The sequence below is a fragment of the Oncorhynchus kisutch genome, linkage group LG10, assembly GCF_002021735.2.
Source record: "Oncorhynchus kisutch isolate 150728-3 linkage group LG10, Okis_V2, whole genome shotgun sequence".
Classification (NCBI taxonomy): domain Eukaryota; kingdom Metazoa; phylum Chordata; class Actinopteri; order Salmoniformes; family Salmonidae; genus Oncorhynchus; species Oncorhynchus kisutch.
In genome coordinates, this window is record NC_034183.2 from 8285843 (window position 1) to 8308604 (window position 22762).

The 22762-nt window shown below is 43.0% G+C and overlaps 1 protein-coding gene across 2 annotated transcripts in view; it reads left to right on the top strand.

Annotated features, from left to right (window-relative positions):
• The window catches only part of LOC109897697 (AT-rich interactive domain-containing protein 3B), a 34291-nt gene extending 13470 nt beyond the window's left edge, over nt 1–20821 (top strand). The window contains exons 3-9 of one of the 2 annotated variants that reach the window (XM_031833009.1): nt 7062–7136; nt 8528–8600; nt 13747–13930; nt 14273–14559; nt 18153–18458; nt 18666–18761; nt 18934–20821. In XM_031833009.1, the coding sequence (XP_031688869.1) occupies nt 7062–7136; nt 8528–8600; nt 13747–13930; nt 14273–14559; nt 18153–18458; nt 18666–18761; nt 18934–19079 (1167 nt within the window). In that variant the 3' untranslated portion in view covers nt 19080–20821. The remainder of the gene's footprint in view (nt 1–7061; nt 7137–8527; nt 8601–13746; nt 13931–14272; nt 14560–18152; nt 18459–18665; nt 18762–18933) is intronic. The other variant, XM_031833010.1, reaches the window with a different exon arrangement.
• The last annotated feature ends 1941 nt before the right edge of the window (nt 20822–22762 follow it).

A 22762-nucleotide genomic window follows, 5' to 3' on the forward strand; every position in this document is an offset into this window, starting at 1 on the left:
AGTGGGGTAACATCTCACAGCAAGAACTGGCAAATCTGGTGCAGTCCATGAGGAGGAGATGCACTGCAGTACTTAATGCAGCTGGTGGCCACACCAGATACTGACTGTTACTTGATTTTTTACCCCCCCTTTGTTCAGGGACAAATTATTCCATTTATGTTAGTCCCATGTCTGTGGAACTTGATCAGCTTGTGTTATGTTGTTATCTTGTTATGTTCATACAAATATTTACACATGTTAAGTTTGCTTAAAATAAGCGCACTTGGCAGTGAGTTTATATATGAAAAGCAATTTATTTTGTCCATTAAAATAACATAATATTGATCAGAAATACAGTGTTGACATTAATGTTGTAAATGACTATTGTTGCTGGAAACGGCTGATTTTTTTAATGGAATATCTACATAGGCGTACAAAGGCCCATTATCAGCCACCATCACTCCTATGTTCCAATGGCACATTGTGTTAGCTAATCCAAGTTTCTAATTTTAGAAGGGTAATTGATCATTAGAAAACTCGTTTTGCAATTATGTTAGCACAGCTGAAACTGTAGTGCTAATTAAAGAAGCAATAAAACTGGCCTTCTTTAGACTAGTTGAGTATCTGGAGCATCAGCATTTGTGGGTTTGATTACAGGCTCAAAATGGCCAGAAACAAAGCACTTTCTTCTGAAACTCGTCAGTCTATTCTTGTTCTGAGAAATGAAGGCTATTCCATGCGGGGTATTGCCAAGAAACTGAAGATCTCATACAACGCTGTGTACTACTCCCTTCACGGAACAGCGCAAACTGTCTCTAACCAGATTAGAAAGAGGAGTGGGAGGCCCCAGTGCACAACTGAGCAAGAGGACAAGTACATTAGAATGTCTAGTTTGAGAAAGACGCCTCACAAGTCCTCAACTGGCAGCTTCATTAAATAGTACCCGCAAAACACCACGCTCAACGTCAACAGTGAGGAGGCGACTCCGGGATGGTGGCCTTCTAGGCAGAGTTCCTCTGTCCAGTCTCAACGTCAACAGTGAAGAGGCGACTCCGGGATGCTGGCCTTCTAGGCAGAGTTCATCTGTCCAGTGTTTGTGTTCTTTTGTCCATCTTAATCTTTTCTTTTTATTGGCCAGTCTAAGATATGGCTTTTTCTTTGCAACTCTGCCTAGAAGGCCAGCATCCCGGAGTCGCCTCTTCACTGTTGATGTTGAGACTGGTGTTTTGCGGATGCTTTTCTTTCAAAAACATTGACATATCTTAGTGACCCCAAACTTTTGAACATTTGTGTGTGTGTACACATTCACACACACACAAACTATGATCCCTTATTGCTGTCCCCTGTTAAATCCACTTCAAACAGTGTAGATGAAGGGGAGGAGACAGGTTAAAGAAGGATTTCTTTAGGACCAGTTAAAGAAATCTTGAGACATGGATTGTGTGCCATTCAGAGGGTGAATGGGCAAGACAAAATAATGAACATGGTATTATGGTACTAGGTGCCGGTTTGTCAAGAACTGCAACGCTGCTGGGTTTTTCCACACTCAACAGTTTCCCCTGTCTATCAAGAATGGTCCACCAGCCAAAGTATATCCAGCCCAACTTGACACAACTGTGTGAAGCATTGGAGTCAACATGGGCCACCATCCCTGTGGAACGCTTTCGACACCTTGTAGAGTCCATGCCCCGACGAATTGAGGATTTTGTGTAGATGGACTGTTCCTAAAGAATAGCCCCCCCCCCCCCCCCCCCCCCCCCCCCCCCCCCCCCCCATAGCTATTCCAGGTCTGGTGGTCTCCAGGTCTGGCTACATGAGAGAACCGAAGAATAAAACCAAAGAATAAAAAAACACAGGGAGCATGAAGAAAAAGTATTGTTATGCGGAATACAAATTAATCATCCATTTAAGTGGATCTTGCGAGACATTGATTCGCCAGGCGGCTTCTACAACAGTGATTTTATACTACATTTTCCAAAAACTACCACCGACCAGCTCCGTAGGACCATATTGGAAAGGATTCATATCTCCATAAATAACTGGTACATAATGCCCAATGATGGCTTAAAAATGTTAGTTGGTATCTTGAACACCTATAAAATGGTCAGAGCTATTGATATTTGTCCTTTTTTAATATTTTGAAGAAAAAGGTCCCCCAAAAAACTACCCAAGATACTGATTCTTGAACATACTTTCGTCTTACTTTTCTGTATTTTACATGTAAACACTCATCTGTCAAATGAGTGTTTCCTAAAGTCTACTAAATACAGTGATTTATAAAATATGACATTCTGCATTTTGTCAATTTCTAGAAATGTGACGAGAAACCTCCGCTGTACATAGAATGTTGACAATGGAACCATGGAATGGGACATGATACTAAGGCTACCATTAACTTTTTGTTCAACCACTGTTTTGGTACATGTTCTATATCATTCTAATCCAGAGATATTACACAATATTTTGAAATCATTAGGAGCAGGCTCAAAATGTTATCCTCTCAATCGCGGGATCAAAATATACTTTTGAAATAAAACATCTAGACAGCATTTTGGGCACATTTTTGGTCATATAATAAAATAAAATAAACATGATCTCTTTGATTTTATTTTCTACTCTCCATGAACATTTTAAGCCATCATTATGTAATTTATTAATGGCCCATTTATAAATAACAGAACAGTAATTTTAGGGGACATTTCCACCACATTTCCGCATAAAGTTTGAAGGACAGTGCATTTAGAAAGTATTCAGACTCCTTCACTTTTTAACATTTTGTTACGTTACAGACTTATTCTAAAATTTATTAAATTAATTGTTTTCCTCTATCTACACATAGTACCCCATAAAGAGAAAGTGAAAACAGGTTTCTAGTTTTTTTTTGAAAATGTATAAATACCTTATTTACATAAGTATTTAGACTCTTTGCTATGAGACTCGAAATTGAGCTCAGGTGCATCCTGTTTCCATTGATCATCCTTGATGTTTTTAACACTTGATTGTAGTCCATCTGTGGTAAACTCAATTGATTGAAAATTATTTGGAAAGGCACACACTTGTCTATATAAGGTCCCACAGTGGACGTCAGAGCAAAAAACCAAAACCATGAGGTCGAAGGAGTTGTCTGTAGAGCTCAGAGACAGGATTATGGAGAGGCACAGATCTGGGGAAGGGTGCCAAAAAAAGTCTGCAGCATTGAAGGTCCACAAGAACACAGTGACCTCCATCCTTATTAAATGGAAGAAGTTTGGAACCAACAAGAGCTGGCTCCCCGGCCAAACTGAGCGATCGGGGGAGAAGGGCCTTGGTCAGGAAGGTGATCAAGAACCCGATGGTCACTCAGACAGAACTCCAGAGTTCCTCTGTGGAGATGAGGAGGGGAAGAATTTGAATGTCACTAAGGCAACAACAAAAAACGTATTTAAACATGACCTAGCTGGGTGTGGCTCTGTCACACTTTTGTAATTTTGTTTCACGTAGCCACTGGACTATGGTAAAATGTACTTTAATATGACCCCTTATTCAGATCTTAACAGTACTTTATGATCAGAGTTGTCTGTATAATTGTTTCAGTGCTTGGGAGCAGAGCAGTCTGGAGTAGGTCATTGTGTCCTTGAAGCCAGGGGAACAAACAAAATCCACAGCTGTATAAATGGAGAACATCTCTCATGGGTCACGCTATGCAAATAAAGGTGAAGTCACACACACACACACACACACACACACACACACACGGTTCCATCCACTGGCTCTCCCTGAACCCTGTTTTGTAGCTGGTAGAAGATTGAGAATATAGGGCAAAGAGTATGGGGGTAAGAAACTGAGGTGTTGGATACAAAAGAACACAGACACTGGACAGAGGAACTCTGCCTAGAAGGCCAGCATCCCGGAGTCGCCTCTTCACTGTTGACGTTGAGACTGGTGTTTTGCGGGTACTATTTAATGAAGCTACCAGTTGAGGACTTGTGAGGCGTCTGTTACTCAAACTAGACATTCTAATGTACTTGTCCTCTTGCTCAATTGTGCACCGGGGCCTCCCACTCCTCTTTCTATTCTGGTTAAAGCCAGTTTGCGCTGTTCCGTGAAGGGAGTAGTACACAGCGTTGTATGAGATCTTCAGTTTCTTGGCAATTTCTCGCATGGAATAGCCTTAATTTCACAGAACAAGAATAGACTGACGAGTTTCAGAAGACAGTGCTTTGTTTCTGGCCATTTTGAGCCTGTAATCGAACCCACAAATGCTGATGCTCCAGATATTTAACTAGTCTAAAGGCCAATTTTATTGCTTCTTTAATCAGCACTACAGTTTTCAGCTGTGCTAACATAATTGAAAAGGAGTTTTCTAAAGATCAATTAGCCTTTTAAAATGATAAACTTGGATTAGCTAACACAACGTGCCATTGAAACACAGGAGTGATGGTTGCTGATAATGGGCCTCTGTACTTGGATTAGCTAACACAACGTGCCATTGAAACACAGGAGTGATGGTTGCTGATAATGGGCCTCTGTACTTGGATTAGCTAACACAACGTGCCATTGGAACACAGGAGTGATGGTTGCTGATAATGGGCCTCTGTACTTGGATTAGCTAACACAACGTGCCATTGAAACACAGGAGTGATGGTTGCTGATAATGGGCCTCTGTACTTGGATTAGCTAACACAACGTGCCATTGAAACACAGGAGTGATGGTTGCTGATAATGGGCCTCTGTACTTGGATTAGCTAACACAACGTGCCATTGGAACACAGGAGTGATGGTTGCTGATAATGGGCCTCTGTACTTGGATTAGCTAACACAACGTGCCATTGAAACACAGGAGTGATGGTTGCTGATAATGGGCCTCTGTACTTGGATTAGCTAACACAACGTGCCATTGAAACACAGGAGTGATGGTTGCTGATAATGGGCCTCTGTACTTGGATTAGCTAACACAACGTGCCATTGAAACACAGGAGTGATGGTTGCTGATAATGGGCCTCTGTACTTGGATTAGCTAACACAACGTGCCATTGGAACACAGGAGTGATGGTTGCTGATAATGGGCCTCTGTACTTGGATTAGCTAACACAACGTGCCATTGAAACACAGGAGTGATGGTTGCTGATAATGGGCCTCTGTACTTGGATTAGCTAACACAACGTGCCATTGAAACACAGGAGTGATGGTTGCTGATAATGGGCCTCTGTACTTGGATTAGCTAACACAACGTGCCATTGAAACACAGGAGTGATGGTTGCTGATAATGGGCCTCTGTACTTGGATTAGCTAACACAACGTGCCATTGAAACACAGGAGTGATGGTTGCTGATAATGGGCCTCTGTACTTGGATTAGCTAACACAACGTGCCATTGAAACACAGGAGTGATGGTTGCTGATAATGGGCCTCTGTACTTGGATTAGCTAACACAACGTGCCATTGAAACACAGGAGTGATGGTTGCTGATAATGGGCCTCTGTACTTGGATTAGCTAACACAACGTGCCATTGGAACACAGGAGTGATGGTTGCTGATAATGGGCCTCTGTACTTGGATTAGCTAACACAACGTGCCATTGAAACACAGGAGTGATGGTTGCTGATAATGGGCCTCTGTACTTGGATTAGCTAACACAACGTGCCATTGAAACACAGGAGTGATGGTTGCTGATAATGGGCCTCTGTACTTGGATTAGCTAACACAACGTGCCATTGGAACACAGGAGTGATGGTTGCTGATAATGGGCCTCTGTACTTGGATTAGCTAACACAACGTGCCATTGAAACACAGGAGTGATGGTTGCTGATAATGGGCCTCTGTACTTGGATTAGCTAACACAACGTGCCATTGGAACACAGGAGTGATGGTTGCTGATAATGGGCCTCTGTACTTGGATTAGCTAACACAACGTGCCATTGGAACACAGGAGTGATGGTTGCTGATAATGGGCCTCTGTACTTGGATTAGCTAACACAACGTGCCATTGAAACACAGGAGTGATGGTTGCTGATAATCGGCCTCTGTACTTGGATTAGCTAACACAACGTGCCATTGGAACACAGGAGTGATGGTTGCTGATAATGGGCCTCTGTACTTGGATTAGCTAACACAACGTGCCATTGAAACACAGGAGTGATGGTTGCTGATAATGGGCCTCTGTACTTGGATTAGCTAACACAACGTGCCATTGGAACACAGGAGTGATGGTTGCTGATAATGGGCCTCTGTACTTGGATTAGCTAACACAACGTGCCATTGGAACACAGGAGTGATGGCTGCTGATAATGGGCCTCTGTACTTGGATTAGCTAACACAACGTGCCATTGAAACACAGGAGTGATGGCTGCTGATAATGGGCCTCTGTACTTGGATTAGCTAACACAACGTGCCATTGAAACACAGGAGTGATGGTTGCTGATAATGGGCCTCTGTACTTGGATTAGCTAACACAACGTGCCATTGAAACACAGGAGTGATGGTTGCTGATAATGGGCCTCTGTACTTGGATTAGCTAACACAACGTGCCATTGAAACACAGGAGTGATGGTTGCTGATAATGGGCCTCTGTACTTGGATTAGCTAACACAACGTGCCATTGAAACACAGGAGTGATGGTTGCTGATAATGGGCCTCTGTACTTGGATTAGCTAACACAACGTGCCATTGAAACACAGGAGTGATGGTTGCTGATAATGGGCCTCTGTACACCTATATTTATATTTATATTCCATTTAAAAAAAATCTGTTTCCAGCTACGATTGTTAATGTTGTAAATGACTACGTCTACACTGTATTTCTGATCAATTAGATTTTTATTTTAAAGGACAAAAAAAAAGGCTTTTCTTTTAAAAAACAAGGACATTTCTAAGTGACCCGAAACTTTTGAACGTGTGTGTGTTTTTATTAAGTCTTCGTAGGTTTATTGTATAGAAAGAGGAGAGGGTGCTGACATGGCACTAGCACGGATTCAGACCCCTTCTGCTGCAGCAGCTGCACTGCTCCCATGCCCATGCCTCCACATGCACTGGAGGCAGCAGCTCCTTTGTGTGTGTGTGTGTGTGTGTGTGTGTAACCATGTTTGTTTTGTGTGTGTGTTTACAGAAAGGCAGTGTGGGCTGGGCGGAGGAGAATGAAGGATGCAAAACAAGAGGAGAGCCGTCCAGAGACTTCGCCAAGGTAATCAGATTTTAAAGAAGGATGTAAGCTGATGCATTAAGCTCAGCTAAACTAAAACTAATCCACACAGACCCGTCTGAGCAAAGCTAAGCTACATTATGATGCTCTACCCGTGTATTTAGAAGGAGCGGGACTGGTGTCAGGAAATATGGTGGAAACTCCTTCCAACTATGCTTGCACCAATCCAATGCCTTTTTAAATGCCTGAGTGGGTTGTGAACAAGTGCACACTTCTTGGAGGGTAGAGAGTAGGTACTCAGCCCTATACTCCAGCCTGGATTCCTTTTTGATGATTCATTTTGTACACTTGATCTTGATGTGTCTCCTATTTTGTCAAATGTTCAGTGTGGCATACCTACAGAGTTCTGGAATGTGAATGCAGTTGACAGCCAGTCTTGTTGAGATGAGTCTAGATTTTCTCCAATGGTCTTCGTGGGCCGTCCACTGGATAGTATGTGTGAATAGTGAATAAACATACAGTTGTGTTTGGATGGTTATTAACCCAATGAGTCCCACCATAAGTCTGGCCTATTTTGGACTTTTAAACCTTTTTTTTAAATAGATTGGTTTCCTCTGCATCTGTATATACCAACCATTAGTGCGTGATTAACGGGGCCCGGGGCCGTGTCTTTTTATACAAAGAGTCCGAAGGTTTGTAGCTCAAACCAATCTATGACAAGCTGAGACCCTCAAGAACACGCACATGTAACATGTTTTGCTCTATGACCCCACAAGCTACACTAGTTGTTAGAAGGTAAGGGGTTCTTCTACATGGATCATAGTAAATACCAGGACATAGTGTCTATAATACTGTAAGGGGTTCTTCTACATGGATCATAGGACATCTCAGGTCATAGCATCTATAATACTGTAAGGGGTTCTTCTACATGGATCATAGTAAATCTCAGGTCATAGCATCTATAATACTGTAAGGGGTTCTTCTACATGGATCATAGTAAATACCAGGACATAGTGTCTATAATACTGTAAGGGGTTCTTCTACATGGATCATAGTAAATACCAGGACATAGTGTCTATAATACTGTAAGGGGTTCTTCTACATAGATCATAGGAAATCCCAGATAAATGAAAGTCAGATCAAGGAAAAGCCGATTTTTGGCTGCTATCTCGGGGCTGATGGGGTTAACTAAGTTTGTTCCTTCACTTTAATAATCAACTTTATAAACTGAGGTCTGGTGAATTTTGGGTTAAACTACGTGAGTATTTTTAAAAACCTCCCACTTTTGGCTGGTTGTGACAATAAGTAGTTCCTGCATGCAGAATCTATGAACACAATTACTGTCTGAACTCATTTAGCAACGGAATCCCTAGTTTGAAAGCGACTATTTAACTCTGTGATAAAGTTATTAACCAGTTCATTTCCACCCCCAGCTGTATGAATTGGACAGTGACCCAAACCGGAAGGAGTTCCTCGATGAACTGTTTGTCTTCATGCAGAAAAGAGGTAAACCTCCAGTCTTTTTTTTTTTTACTATAAAGCCAGTTCTGCTTTTGTTCGAAAACATTGCACCCGGGGATTCCTCACTTGGAGTGAACATGTGAACCTTCAGTCGAGCTGTTTTAAGATTATACTGCACATTCTAAACTCTCTAGATGAGTAGCACGCCTCTCATCTAAACTGTCATAGAATAGCGTAGCATGCCTCTCATCTAAACTGTCATAGAATAATGTAGCATGCCTCTCACCTAAACTCTCATAGAATAACGTAGCATGCCTCTCATCTAAACTGTCATAGAATAATGTAGCATGCCTCTCACCTAAACTCTCATAGAATAACGTAGCATGCCTCTCATCTAAACTGTCATAGAATAGCGTAGCATGCCTCTCACCTAAACTCTCATAGAATAATGTAGCATGCCTCTCATCTAAACTGTCATAGAATAACGTAGCATGCCTCTCATCTAAACTGTCATAGAATAACGTAGCATGCCTCTCATCTAAACTGTCATAGAATAGCGTAGCATGCCTCTCACCTAAACTCTCATAGAATAACGTAGCATGCCTCTCATCTAAACTGTCATAGAATAGCGTAGCATGCCTCTCACCTAAACTCTCATAGAATAATGTAGCATGCCTCTCATCTAAACTGTCATAGAATAACGTAGCATGCCTCTCATCTAAACTGTCATAGAATAACGTAGCATGCCTCTCATCTAAACTGTCATAGAATAGCGTAGCATGCCTCTCACCTAAACTCTCATAGAATAATGTAGCATGCCTCTCATCTAAACTGTCATAGAATAACGTAGCACGCCTCTCATCTAAACTGTCATAGAATAGCGTAGCATGCCTCTCACCTAAACTCTCATAGAATAACGTAGCATGCCTCTCATCTAAACTGTCATAGAATAGCGTAGCATGCCTCTCACCTAAACTCTCATAGAATAATGTAGCATGCCTCTCATCTAAACTGTCATAGAATAACGTAGCATGCCTCTCATCTAAACTGTCATAGAATAGCGTAGCATGCCTCTCACCTAAACTCTCATAGAATAATGTAGCATGCCTCTCATCTAAACTGTCATAGAATAATGTAGCATGCCTCTCATCTAAACTGTCATAGAATAGCGTAGCATGCCTCTCACCTAAACTCTCATAGAATAATGTAGCATGCCTCTCATCTAAACTGTCATAGAATAATGTAGCATGCCTCTCATCTAAACTGTCATAGAATAGCGTAGCATGCCTCTCACCTAAACTCTCATAGAATAATGTAGCATGCCTCTCATCTAAACTGTCATAGAATAATGTAGCATGCCACTCATCTAAACTCTCATAGAATAACGTAGCATGCCTCTCACCTAAACTCTCATAGAATAATGTAGCATGCCACTCATCTAAACTCTCATAGAATAATGTAGCACGCCACTCAGCTAAACTCTCATAGATTAACGTAGCACGCCACTCATCTAAACTCTCATAGATTAACGTAGCATGCCGCTCATCTAAACTCTCATAGAATGACGTAGCATGCCTCATCTAAACTCTCATAGAATAACGTAGCATGCCACTCATCTAAACTCTTATAGAATAACGTAGCATGCCTCTCATCTAAACTCTCATAGATTAACGTAGCATGCCACTCATCTAAACTCTCATAGAATAGCGTAGCATGCCACTCATCTAAACTCTCATAGAATAGCGTAGCATGCCACTCATCTAAACTCTCATAGAATAGCGTAGCATGCCGCTCATCTAAACTCTCATAGAATAGCGTAGCACGCCGCTCATCTAAACTCTCATAGAATAGCGTAGCATGCCACTCATCTAAACTCTCATAGAATAGCGTAGCACGCCGCTCATCTAAACTCTCATAGAATAGCGTAGCATGCCACTCATCTAAACTCTCATAGAATAGCGTAGCACGCCACTCACCCAAGACTTGTTTAATGTTCAATTTCCTCTTTCAGTTTGTGAAAAAATGAGCAACTCTTTCCAGAACCAATCTTTAAGAAGTAAGGATCGATCTTAACCTTATGTCCTAGGAGCCATGTCTGTGGGTTTGATTCCCTGGGGTCCCTCTAAACGGTTTCCTGAAATTCCTCCAGCTTTATTTGTAGACTGCATTTCATGAGAAAATTAGAAAAAATTCATGGTTTATGAGTGCAATACTGCAGGAATGTCAGTAATGGCGGGTTAAACAGTTCAAATGTTATTGAAGATGTCAGCTGTGATTAAAGCTAGGGCCATTCTTTCCGCCTTACAATAATGTACCCTCTTTAGCCCCCCTAACCATGCTCTCCGTATGTTCAGTCTTTCCCCCATACTCAAATATTGATAGTTTTCAAATGTATGTATATTTCTGCTTAGATGCGCTTTTAAATTAACAATTGTTAGCTCAATGACTGGAAGTTTATGGGAACGGCTAGCATGTTATTGCGCTAACACTATTAGCAATGCAAAGTAGGGTAATGGAGGGTGTGTTTGGGTGAGGAGGGGGGTATAAAGGGGGTTAAGGGTCTGGATAAAGGGGCCCCTGTGTTTCAATTAGGCCTGATGGATGAACAAGCCTCTCTAATTCAGGGCCTCTTCTTTCATACAGTGCCTTCAGAAAGTATTCACGCCTAGGGGTTGTTAGTGTGACTATATTACCGCCACACTGGCGGTCACGACTCATGACCGCAGTTGAATTCCACGTGACCGTTCGGTCACGGTAATGAGGCTTCTCCAAGCTCTGATGCTGCTTATGGTCATTAGTAGACATGACAGTCCCCCCCCCCCCCCTGTTCCAAGACAGGTGTATGATAATGGTCCATTCTAAATCCAAACTAATTTCACACAAACAGTGCATTCGGAAAGTATTCAGACCTTTCACACTTTGTTAGGTTACAGCCTTATTCTAAAATGGATTACATCGTTTTTCCCCTCATCAATCTACACAGAATACCCCATAATGACAAAGCAAACACAGGTTCGTAGAATTTTTTTTGCAAATGTATTAAAAGTGATAATAAAAAACTGAAATTACATTTACATAAATATTCAGACCCTTTACTAAGTACTTTGTTGAAGCACCTTTGGCAGCGATTACATCCTCGAGTCTTCTTGGTTGTGACACTACAAGCTTGGCAAACCTTTGAGGTTTGAGGAATTCTTCTCCAGCTCTGTCAGGTTGGATGGGGAGCGTCGCTGCACAGCTATTTTCAGGTCTGTCCAGAGATGTGAGATCAGGTTCAAGACCGGGCTCTGGCTGGGCCACGCAAGGACATTCAGACTCGTTCCGAAGCCACTCCTGCATTGTCTTGGCTGTGTACTTAGTGTTGTTGTCCTGTTGGAAGGTGAAACTCCGCCCCAGTGTGAGGTCCTGAGCTCTCTGGAGCAGGTTTTCATCAAGGTTCTCTCTGTATTTTGCCGCGTTCATCTTTCCCTCCATCCTGACTAGTCTCCCAGTCCCTGCTGCTGAAAATTATCCCCACAGCATGATGATGCTGCCACCACCATGCATCACCGTAGGGATGGTGCCAGTTTTCCTCCAGATGTGACGATTGACATTCAGGCCAAAGAGTTCATCTTGGTTTTGTCAGACCAGAGAATCTTGTTTCTCATGGTCTGAGAATCCTTTAGGTGTCTTTTGGCAAACTCCAAGTGGGCTGTCATGCCTTTTACTGAGGAGTGGCTTCCGTATGGCCACTGTACCATAATGGTCTGATTGGTGGAGTGCTGCAGAGATGGTTGTCCTTCTGAAAGGTTTTCCCATCTCGACAAAGGAACTCTGGAGCTCTGTCAGTGACCATTGGTTTCTTGGTCACCTCCCCGACCAAGGCCCTTCTCCCCCGATTGCTCAGTTTGGCCGGGCGGACAGCTTTTTATTTTTCACCTTTATTTAACCAGGTAGGCCAGTTGAGAACAAACACAGAGTTACATATGGGATAAACAAACTTACAGTCAGTAACGTAATATAAAAACCTGTATACAGTGTGTGCAAATGAAGTAAGGAGGTAAGGCAATAAATAGGCCATAGAGGTGAAATAATGACAATTTAGCATTAACACTGAAGTGATAGATGGGCAAGTAGAACTACTGGGGTGCAAAAGAGCAAGAAGCTAAAAGAGCAAGAAGCTACAGTGATCGGTCATAGATGGAAATGGCTTCATTTTACATTTAATTTTATATCTCTGAAGTGTTGGATTTCGTTGTCAGGGTAGGGATCAATTCCATTACAAATCAGTTAAGCTGAAAATAATAAATTCAATCTTCCTAATTTATTTTGAATTTTATGATATGAAACAGTGGTTTGCAAGACAAAACACAGGTTCTTCATGAACTGCTGAATAGACTTCTAGCTTTACTGTAGGTTTGTAGGCAAATGGACCCACAATAGATGACATCGTTTGGGACGGACATCTACAGAAGTTTACTGGTTGTGCTACATGTCGGCCCTTCCTGTCCTTAATTCCCCACTCGGAAACAAATGACATGATTTGAAAACACGTGTGTGTGTTTTATGTGCGTTTTACACACTCATCCCCATGTCTAAAGTAAGAAATAATCCCAACCCAACAACTGCCGTTTAGCCCCCTTCGTTAATTGGTTTTAGGATTGACTGTCAATCCTCACTCTCTTCCTCTCCATGACTCAGTCCACCTGCCATTTACAATAGTTCTCCAATTACCTGACTGTTTTAATCTGGGTTAAATAGGTGTTCTTCACGTTGGACTAGTAACCGAAAGGTTGCTGGATCGAATCCCCGAGCCGACAAGGTAAAAATCTGTCATTCTGCCCCCGTGCAAGGCAGTTAACCCACTGTTCCCCGGGTGCCGAAGACGTGGATGTTGATTACGGCAGCCCCCCCCCCCCTCGCACCTCTCTGATTCAGGGGGGTTGGATTGCAGATGCGGAAGACACATTTCAGTTGAATGCATTCAGTGTTACCCATGTTTCTCCAGGCACCCTGGTCAACCACATCTCCGTCATGATATCTGCCACCATCTTGGATCTGTAGACCTCTAGTTTCAAGTCTTCTACCTGTTTTTACCTCTTTCTCCAGGCACCCCAGTGAACCGCATTCCCATCATGATATCTGCCACCATCTTGGATCTGTAGACCTCTAGTTTCAACTCTTCTACCTAGTTGTTAACCTCTTTCTCCAGGCACCCCGGTGAACCGCATCCCCATCATGGCGAAGCAGATTCTGGACCTGTACATGCTCTACAAGCTGGTGACTGAGAAGGGTGGCCTGGTGGAGGTCATTAACAAGAAGATCTGGAGAGAGATCACGAGAGGACTCAACCTGCCCACCTCCATCACCTCAGCAGCCTTCACTCTCCGCACACAGTGAGTCTACTCTGGACCATGTTCATTCTGCACCAAAACAGAAGGAAATGCTCCCGAAATTGAGATCAACGGGGGAGGTACTATGTGAACCTGTCCAATAAGAAATGTTTTTTATTTTTCCTTTGCATACCAGTTTATACCGTCTTCTTACAGTGTGCCCAAATGAACACAACCCAGCACTATCTACAACTACCAACAAACCCCGGCTACTCAGTAGATGTTAGTTGTTTTCAAATGAGAAATGATTTCTTCATAGGCAACAAATATTTTTCTGTTCATGATAGAAATGTACTTCTAAATGCATAACAAATCCAACCACTGCCTTGTCATTCGTCCACCCAGGTATATGAAGTACCTGTACCCGTACGAGTGTGAGAAGAAAGGGCTGAGCTCTCCAGGCGAGCTCCAGGCTGCTATAGACGGTAACCGGAGGGAAGGCCGAAGACACAGCAACAGCCTGTACCACTTCTCCCCCTCCACCACCCCTGGCCACCCCCACCACTCCCTCCTCTCTCCCCCCAAGATGCCCCACCACTCCCTCCTCTCCCCCCCCAAGATGCCCCACCACTCCTCGGCTGGTCACAACGGCCTGCACACCTCCCCCAGCCCATCTCTGAAAAGATCCACAGGTATTTTTATACATATTTTAAATGTGTAATTGTTTTTGGTATGTAGATAGGAAATCCACCATGTTGTTCATCTACTGTGATGGCTGCTATCATGTGGCTACCTAGTTGTTCATCTACTGTGATAGCTGCTATCATGTGGCTACCTTGTGACGGGCTACCTAGTTGTTCATCTACTGTGATAGCTGCTATCATGTGGCTACCTTGTGACGGGCTACCTAGTTGTTCATCTACTGTGATGGCTGCTATCATGTGGCTACCTAGTTGTTCATCTACTGTGATGGCTGCTATCATGTGGCTACCTAGTTGTTCATCTACTGTGATGGCTGCTATCATGTGGCTACCTAGTTGTTCATCTACTGTGATGGCTGCTATCATGTGGCTACCTAGTTGTTCATCTACTGTGATGGCTGCTATCATGTGGCTACCTAGTTGTTCATCTACTGTGATGGCTGCTATCATGTGGCTACCTAGTTGTTCATCTACTGTGATGGCTGCTATCATGTGGCTACCTAGTTGTTCATCTACTGTGATAGCTGCTATCATGTGGCTACCTTGTTGTTCATCTACTGTGATGGCTGCTATCATGTGGCTACCTAGTTGTTCATCTACTGTGATAGCTGCTATCATGTGGCTACCTAGTTGTTCATCTACTGTGATGGCTGCTATCATGTGGCTACCTAGTTGTTCATCTACTGTGATTGCTGCTATCATGTGGCTACCTAGTTGTTCATCTACTGTGATGGCTGCTATCATGTGGCTACCTAGTTGTTCATCTACTGTGATTGCTGCTATCATGTGGCTACCTAGTTGTTCATCTACTGTGATGGCTGCTATCATGTGGCTACCTAGTTGTTCATCTACTGTGATGGCTGCTATCATGTGGCTACCTAGTTGTTCATCTACTGTGATGGCTGCTATCATGTGGCTACCTAGTTGTTCATCTACTGTGATGGCTGCTATCATGTGGCTACCTAGTTGTTAATCTACTGTGATGGCTGCTATCATGTGGCTACCTAGTTGTTCATCTACTGTGATGGCTGCTATCATGTGGCTACCTAGTTGTTCATCTACTGTGATAGCTGCTATCATGTGGCTACCTAGTTGTTAATCTAATGTGGTAGCTGCTATCATGTGGCTACCTAGTTGTTCATCTACTGTGATAGCTGCTATCATGTGGCTACCTTGTTGCTCATCTACTGTGATAGCTGCTATCATGTGGCTGCCTTGTTGTTCATCTACTGTGATAGCTGCTATCATGTGGCTACCTTGTTGTTAATCTACTGTGATAGCTGCTATCATGTGGCTACCTAGTTGTTCATCTACTGTGATAGCTGCTATCATGTGGCTACCTAGTTGCTCATCTACTGTGATGGCTGCTATCATGTGGCTACCTAGTTGTTCATCTACTGTGATAGCTGCTATCATGTGGCTACCTAGTTGTTAATCTAATGTGGTAGCTGCTATCATGTGGCTACCTAGTTGTTAATCTACTGTGATGGCTGCTATCATGTGGCTACCTAGTTGTTCATCTACTGTGATGGCTGCTATCATGTGGCTACCTAGTTGTTCATCTACTGTGATAGCTGCTATCATGTGGCTACCTAGTTGTTAATCTAATGTGGTAGCTGCTATCATGTGGCTACCTAGTTGTTCATCTACTGTGATAGCTGCTATCATGTGGCTACCTAGTTGCTCATCTACTGTGATAGCTGCTATCATGTGGCTGCCTTGTTGTTCATCTACTGTGATAGCTGCTATCATGTGGCTACCTTGTTGTTAATCTACTGTGATAGCTGCTATCATGTGGCTACCTAGTTGTTTATCTACTGTGATAGCTGCTATCATGTGGCTGCCTAGTTTTGAGACCACATTTACAAAGAGTTAATGTGTTATGACACCCTCTGCTGTTTAGTTTGTTTATTTTATTTAACCAGGGAGTCCAGTTGAGAACACCTTTATTTAACCAGGGAGTCCAGTTGAGAACACCTTTATTTAACCAGGGAGTCCAGTTGAGAACACCTTTATTTAACCAGGGAGTCCAGTTGAGAACAAGTTCTCATTTACAACTGCGACCTGGCCAAGTTAAAGCAAAGCAGTGTGACACAAACAACAACACAGAGTTACACATGGAATAAACAAACGTACAGTCAATAACACAATAGAAAAAAAATCTATATACAGTGATCTGTCTACTATTCAAATCAAATGTGTCACGTGCACAGGATACAGGGTGTACATGGAACAGTGAAATGCTCTCCTCTACACAAAGAAGTAATACAAAGTAGTAATGAAATGAGAAAATGGTACTGATGATCACTGGGCTTCCAGTGTGGCGCAGCGGTCTAATTAAAAAAAATATATTTTACCTTTATTTAACCAGGCAAGTCAGTTAAGAACAAATTCTTATTTTCAATGACGGACTAGGAACAGTGGGTTAACTGCCTGTTCGGGGGCAGAATGACAGATTTGTACCTTGTCAGCTCGGGGATTTGAACTTGCAACCTTTCGGTTACAAGTCCAACGCTCTAACCACTAGGCTACCCTGCCACCCCACTGCATCTCAGTGCAAGAGGTCACTACAGTCCCTGGTTTGAATCCAGGCTGTATCACATCCGGCTGTGATTGGGAGTCCCATAGGGCAGCGCACAATTGGCCCAGAATCATCCGGGTTTGGCCCGGGGTAGGCCATCATTGTAAATAATAATTTATTCTAAACGGACTTGCTTACTTAAATAAAAGTTTAATTAAAAATGAATCACTCACCAGATAGTGGCCTTGAATCTAATGGCCTTGCTTCTGAAACGAATCTAATGGCCATGCTTCTGAAACGAATCTAATGGCCATGCTTCTGAATCTAATGGCCATGCTTCTGAAACGAATCTAATGGCCATGCTTCTGAATCTAATGACCATGCTTCTGAATCTAATGGCCATGCTTCTGAATCTAATGGCCATGCTTCTGAATCTAATGGCCATGCTTCTGAATCTAATGGCCATGCTTCTGAATCTAATGGCCATGCTTCTGAATCTAATGGCCATGCTTCTGAATCTAATGGCCATGCTTCTGAATCTAATGGCCATGCTTCTGAATCTAATGGCCATGCTTCTGAATCTAATGGCCATGCTTCTGAATCTAATGGCCATGCTTCTGAATCTAATGGCCATGCTTCTGAATCTAATGGCCATGCTTCTGAATCTAATGGCCATGCTTCTGAATCTAATGGCCATGCTTCTGAATCTAATGGCCATGCTTCTGAATCTAATGGCCATGCTTCTGAACCTAATGGCCATGCTTCTGAATCTAATGGCCATGCTTCTGAATCTAATGGCCATGCTTCTGAATCTAATGGCCATGCTTCTGAATCTAATGGCCATGCTTCCGAATCTAATGGCCATGCTTCCGAATCTAATGGCCATGCTTCTGAATCTAATGGCCATGCTTCTGAATCTAATGGCCATGCTTCTGAATCTAATGGCCATGCTTCTGAATCTAATGGCCATGCTTCTGAATCTAATGGCCATGCTTCTGAAACTAATCTAATGGGCATGTTTTGAAAAATGTTGATATTTGAGGGGTGATTAATCTATGAAAAGTTCTCTCCTTCTGTTCCCTCTCAGAGGAGATTTCAACCCCCATGCTTCCAAGCTGTCTACCCATGGCCCATGCTCTCTCCCTGGGGCAGCAGCAGCAGCTAGCCCAGGCCGCCACCTTGGAGCACCTTCGAGAGAAGCTGGAGAGGGCTGCTGGCGGAGGAGAGGGTCCAGACATGAAGATGGCTCGTTTGGCCATGGAGGAACAGCAGAGACTGATGCAACAGGCGTTCCAGCAGAACCTTCTGGCTATGGCCTCTCACTTCAACCCCGGCATGAAGCAACTCAAACTCAACAACAACAGAAACGGTTGGTACTGGGCTGGGTGTGTTGGCTACCAGTTAGTTGTCATATTCTACCACTTACGTAGTCGGGTTTAGCCTGTTCTCAGATCTGTTTTGTTCTTTTTCTAAACTCCATTTGCAGCCCATTGTCAAGCCAAACATAAACATTTACTCACATAATTGAATTTTAAACATTAACAGACGGTCTCATTTTGTCTTTGTCCCACCTCAGAGAGTACCACTGAACAAGACCTGTCTCTCAGTATTTCCAGTAGTGGGGCAGCCAGCATCAGTGTGTCTGTGGAGGTCAATGGAACTCTATACTCAGGTGAGAGTAATCAAATGATTAGTAATGTTGTATTTCAGATTCTTGAGACATTTCGTACCCGTCCAGAAACAACTCCGATCCCCTTATTCCTTAGGCGGTTTGGCATTGAACTTGTCACACTCACACAGAGGCCCACTACTCACCAACAAATGTGTTCTTGTCTCCCCTGCAGGAATGCTGTTTGCACAGAAGACTCCTGGTGCAGCCTCTGTGATGTCAGAGACCGTGGCTCCTGCTGGACAGAGTGGTTTTGGTGTCCTCTCCTCCTCTCAGAGCCCTTCCTCCGCATCCTCCTCTTCCTCCAAGGGGCCAAACTGAGCATGGTGCTCCCTCAGTCTCTCTCCAGTGTTACTCATGTTATTCTATTGGCCTTGAGGACAAATTAGTGCTGAGGACAAATTAGTGCTCAATCAAATACCTCTTCTTTAGTCAAACTGAATTTGTCTGTGTTACTGACGACAAATATGAGAGTGGAAAATCAAAGGAATTTACCTTAAAAAAGCTCATTAACTTTTTTATTAATAAGTTCCTTTTTTTCTAATTCCACCCCTGACAACCAAACAACTGTTGTACAATCACTTTATCTTTGTATTGAACACAAATGCATTTTGGGACAAATCTAAATTAGAACCAGGTGACGAGGCACATTTTGTATTCTGCAATGTTTTTTTATTTTTGGGGGTTTCTTTTAATTTCACGTATTACAAAAAAAGTGCTGTTTTCTTTGTATACCTCAATTCATTGGCTGTGAGAGCTACAGTATTAGTAAAGAACCGTTTCCCTCATTGCCACATCACAAACTGCTTGTGAACAGACTAATCTATTTAAGTCATGTAAGGAGAAGTCACAATTGGATTTTAGTTTATTTTCTAAACCTTTTAGAATAAAGCAAAAAAGCATGATTTGAAAAGTTTTGTGAAGAAAACATTATTTTTTTTTAATTTTGTGTTTTTGTTTTTACATCAAAATACTGTGTGGTGATTGGCTATACTCTGGAGCCGATTAGTTGTCTACCTCATTTGATGGTTTTAACATTATGTAGCCGTCACTTCTGTTTATGATATGTTATTATAACCATCAGCAGGACAATATGGATGCCAATAAGGGCTTTCAACCGGTGCGTTCATTTTAACTCGCCTTTGGCGCCGGTTGGGTGGAGTTGGCACATTTTAGACCATCCTAAAGTGCAAGCTCCCCCTGTTCACAGGCAGGGTGAGGTGAAACTGATGCACCCAAAAGTCATGTTCTCTTACAATTAGCTAAAGGTAAACAACTGGTAATAGCTGAAGAGACGAGCTGTTTTGTAAAACAGGAAACTATACACGTCTTACCTCATTTAAAGGGGAAGTTCAGTATTTTACAACTTGATGTTTACATTGTTCCTCACCCTGAACGTAGTCTATGTCCCTGGAGAAACTGTACTTTCAGGGTGAGGATCCATCTAGTGTTTAAGTTGTAAAATATTGAACTTCCCATTTCCATCTCAGGAAGTGATTTTCTCAGGAACACACAGGACCAGGGTAGTCTGTCTTAGAATACTCTTCAGGAAAATAGTTCAGTTTTCATACAGCGGGACACTGAAATAGGTCTACCTCACTTGTGGCATCTGTGTCATGGGAGCTGGGTTGTGTTCATTAGCGTAAAATGCTTTGAAAGTAGTTGGCTGGGGTGGGGGCTCAGCTACCTGTCTATCTTTCAAACCAGTCATTGGTCAGGGACCTTTATTTAATATGATAATACTGTATGTACAATCATGGGGCCATAATCATAGCCTGGTAAAACCATACTGAAATGAATGCTGTGTCAGTGTTTATAGATCAGCGTTAATCTCACTTTGCGAAAACATTCAGTCTGATTTAACCAGGCTAACAATCATGTATACCTCACACTGCAAACTACACAAATCACACACACACAAAATGCCTCAGAATCACCAGCTAGCTGCATTATATACCAAAGACCTGATGTATTGATAGGAAACGATTCAAATGTTTTTGGTGTTTGTTCACTCAGTGTATTCTTATGTGGACAAGAGAAACTAAATAAACTTGAGGAAATAAGTCGCTTTCTCATTTTTTTTATTGCTATTTGTGATGCTGCTTCATAAAGACCCAAAGCCTGGTTGGTCTTAATGCCTCAGACCTTCCTGGCCTGACGACTCCTGGCTATCCCCAGTCCACCTGGTCATGCTGCTGATCCAGTTTCTGTTGTTTTGCCTGCGGATATGACACGTTATTAGCACGTGTGTCATACATTATGAATGTCTCATAACTGACATAAGGTGTTATGTTTACTTATGCATTATGAAGAGGCTATTCATGGGAAGGATGCAGTATAGGATGGATGCAGTATAGGAAGGATGCAGTATAGGATGGATGCAGTATAGGATGGATGCAGTATAGGATGGATGTATGCAGTATAGGATGGATGCAGTATAGGATGGATGGATGCAGTATAGGATGGATGCAGTATAGGATGGATGCAGTATAGGATGTATGCAGTATAGGATGGATGCAGTATAGGATGGATGCAGTATAGGATGGATGCAGTATAGGATGGATGGATGCAGTATAGGATGGATGGATGCAGTATAGGATGGATGGATGCAGTATAGGATGGATGCAGTATAGGATGGATGGATGCAGTATAGGATGGATGCAGTATGATCCAGTGACCTGTTGGGGGTGGCATTGCCTCTTAAACAGATTACATCCAGCGACATCTCTGGAGCAGAGTCCATATCTGTGCTGTGTTTATTTACAAATGTGTATTACTGTTTTATTAAGCCTCTACCATAACCTCACAGATATCTGGTGTCCTTTGTGATCTTAAATATTCTCCCATCTCTCTCCTCTCCCAGAGGACCTGAGCTCTATGACCATGCCTCAGACCTTCCTGGCCTGATGACTCCTGGCTGTCACCAGTCCACCTGGTCATGCTGCTGATCCAGTTTCTGTTGTTCTGCCTGCGGATATGAAACCAGGATCTGTTGTTTCGACCTTCTCTCGCTCTCTCTCTCTCCTCCTGGAGGACCTGAGCTCTAGGACCACGCCTCAGACCTTCCTGGCCTGACGACTCCTGGCTGTCCCCAGTCCACCTGGTCATGCTGCTGATCCAGTTTCTGTTGTTCTGCCTGCGGATATGGAACCAGGATCTGCTGTTTCGACCTTCTCTTGCTCTCTTTCCTGCTATAACACACTTGCTGTCCTGTCCTCTGAATGCTCGGCTATAAAAAGACAACTGACTTTTACTCCTGAGGTGCTGACCTTTTGCACTCTCTATAAGCACTGTGATTATTATTTGGCCCTGCTGGTCCTCTATGCACATTTGAACATCTTGAAGAACGAGCTAGCCTTAATGACCCTTAAACTCGTATACTCTGGTTTCTTCCTAGGTTCCTTTCTTTCCAGGGAGATTTTCCTAGCCACTATATAATATTTCAAAGACAAATACAGGACGAGAAGTCAATAGAGAACTAACGATCAATGGAAATAGTGTTTTTTTCTGTAATAGGGGATTAATGGGAGGAATTTGTCTATTTTATTTTATAGAACAAATTCTACAATTATGGCCTAGGAACAGTGGGTTAACTGCCTGTTCAGGGGCAGAACGACAGATCTTGTATCTCAGCTCGGGGGTTTGAACTTGCAACCTTTCGGTCACTAGTCCAACGCTCTAACCACTAGGCTACCCTGCCACCTCTGCACTCTAACCACTAGGCTACCCTGCTGCCTCTACACTCTAACCACTAGGCTACCTGCCACCTCTACACTCTAACCACTAGGCTACCCTGCCACCTCTACACTCTAACCACTAGGCTACCTGCCGCCCCTACACTCTAACCACTAGGCTACCTGCCGCCCCTACACTCTAACCACTAGGCTACCTGCCGCCCCTACACTCTAACCACTAGGCTACCCTGCCACCTCTACACTCTAACCACTAGGCTACCCTGCCACCTCTACACTCTAACCACTAGGCTACCCTGCCACCTCTACACT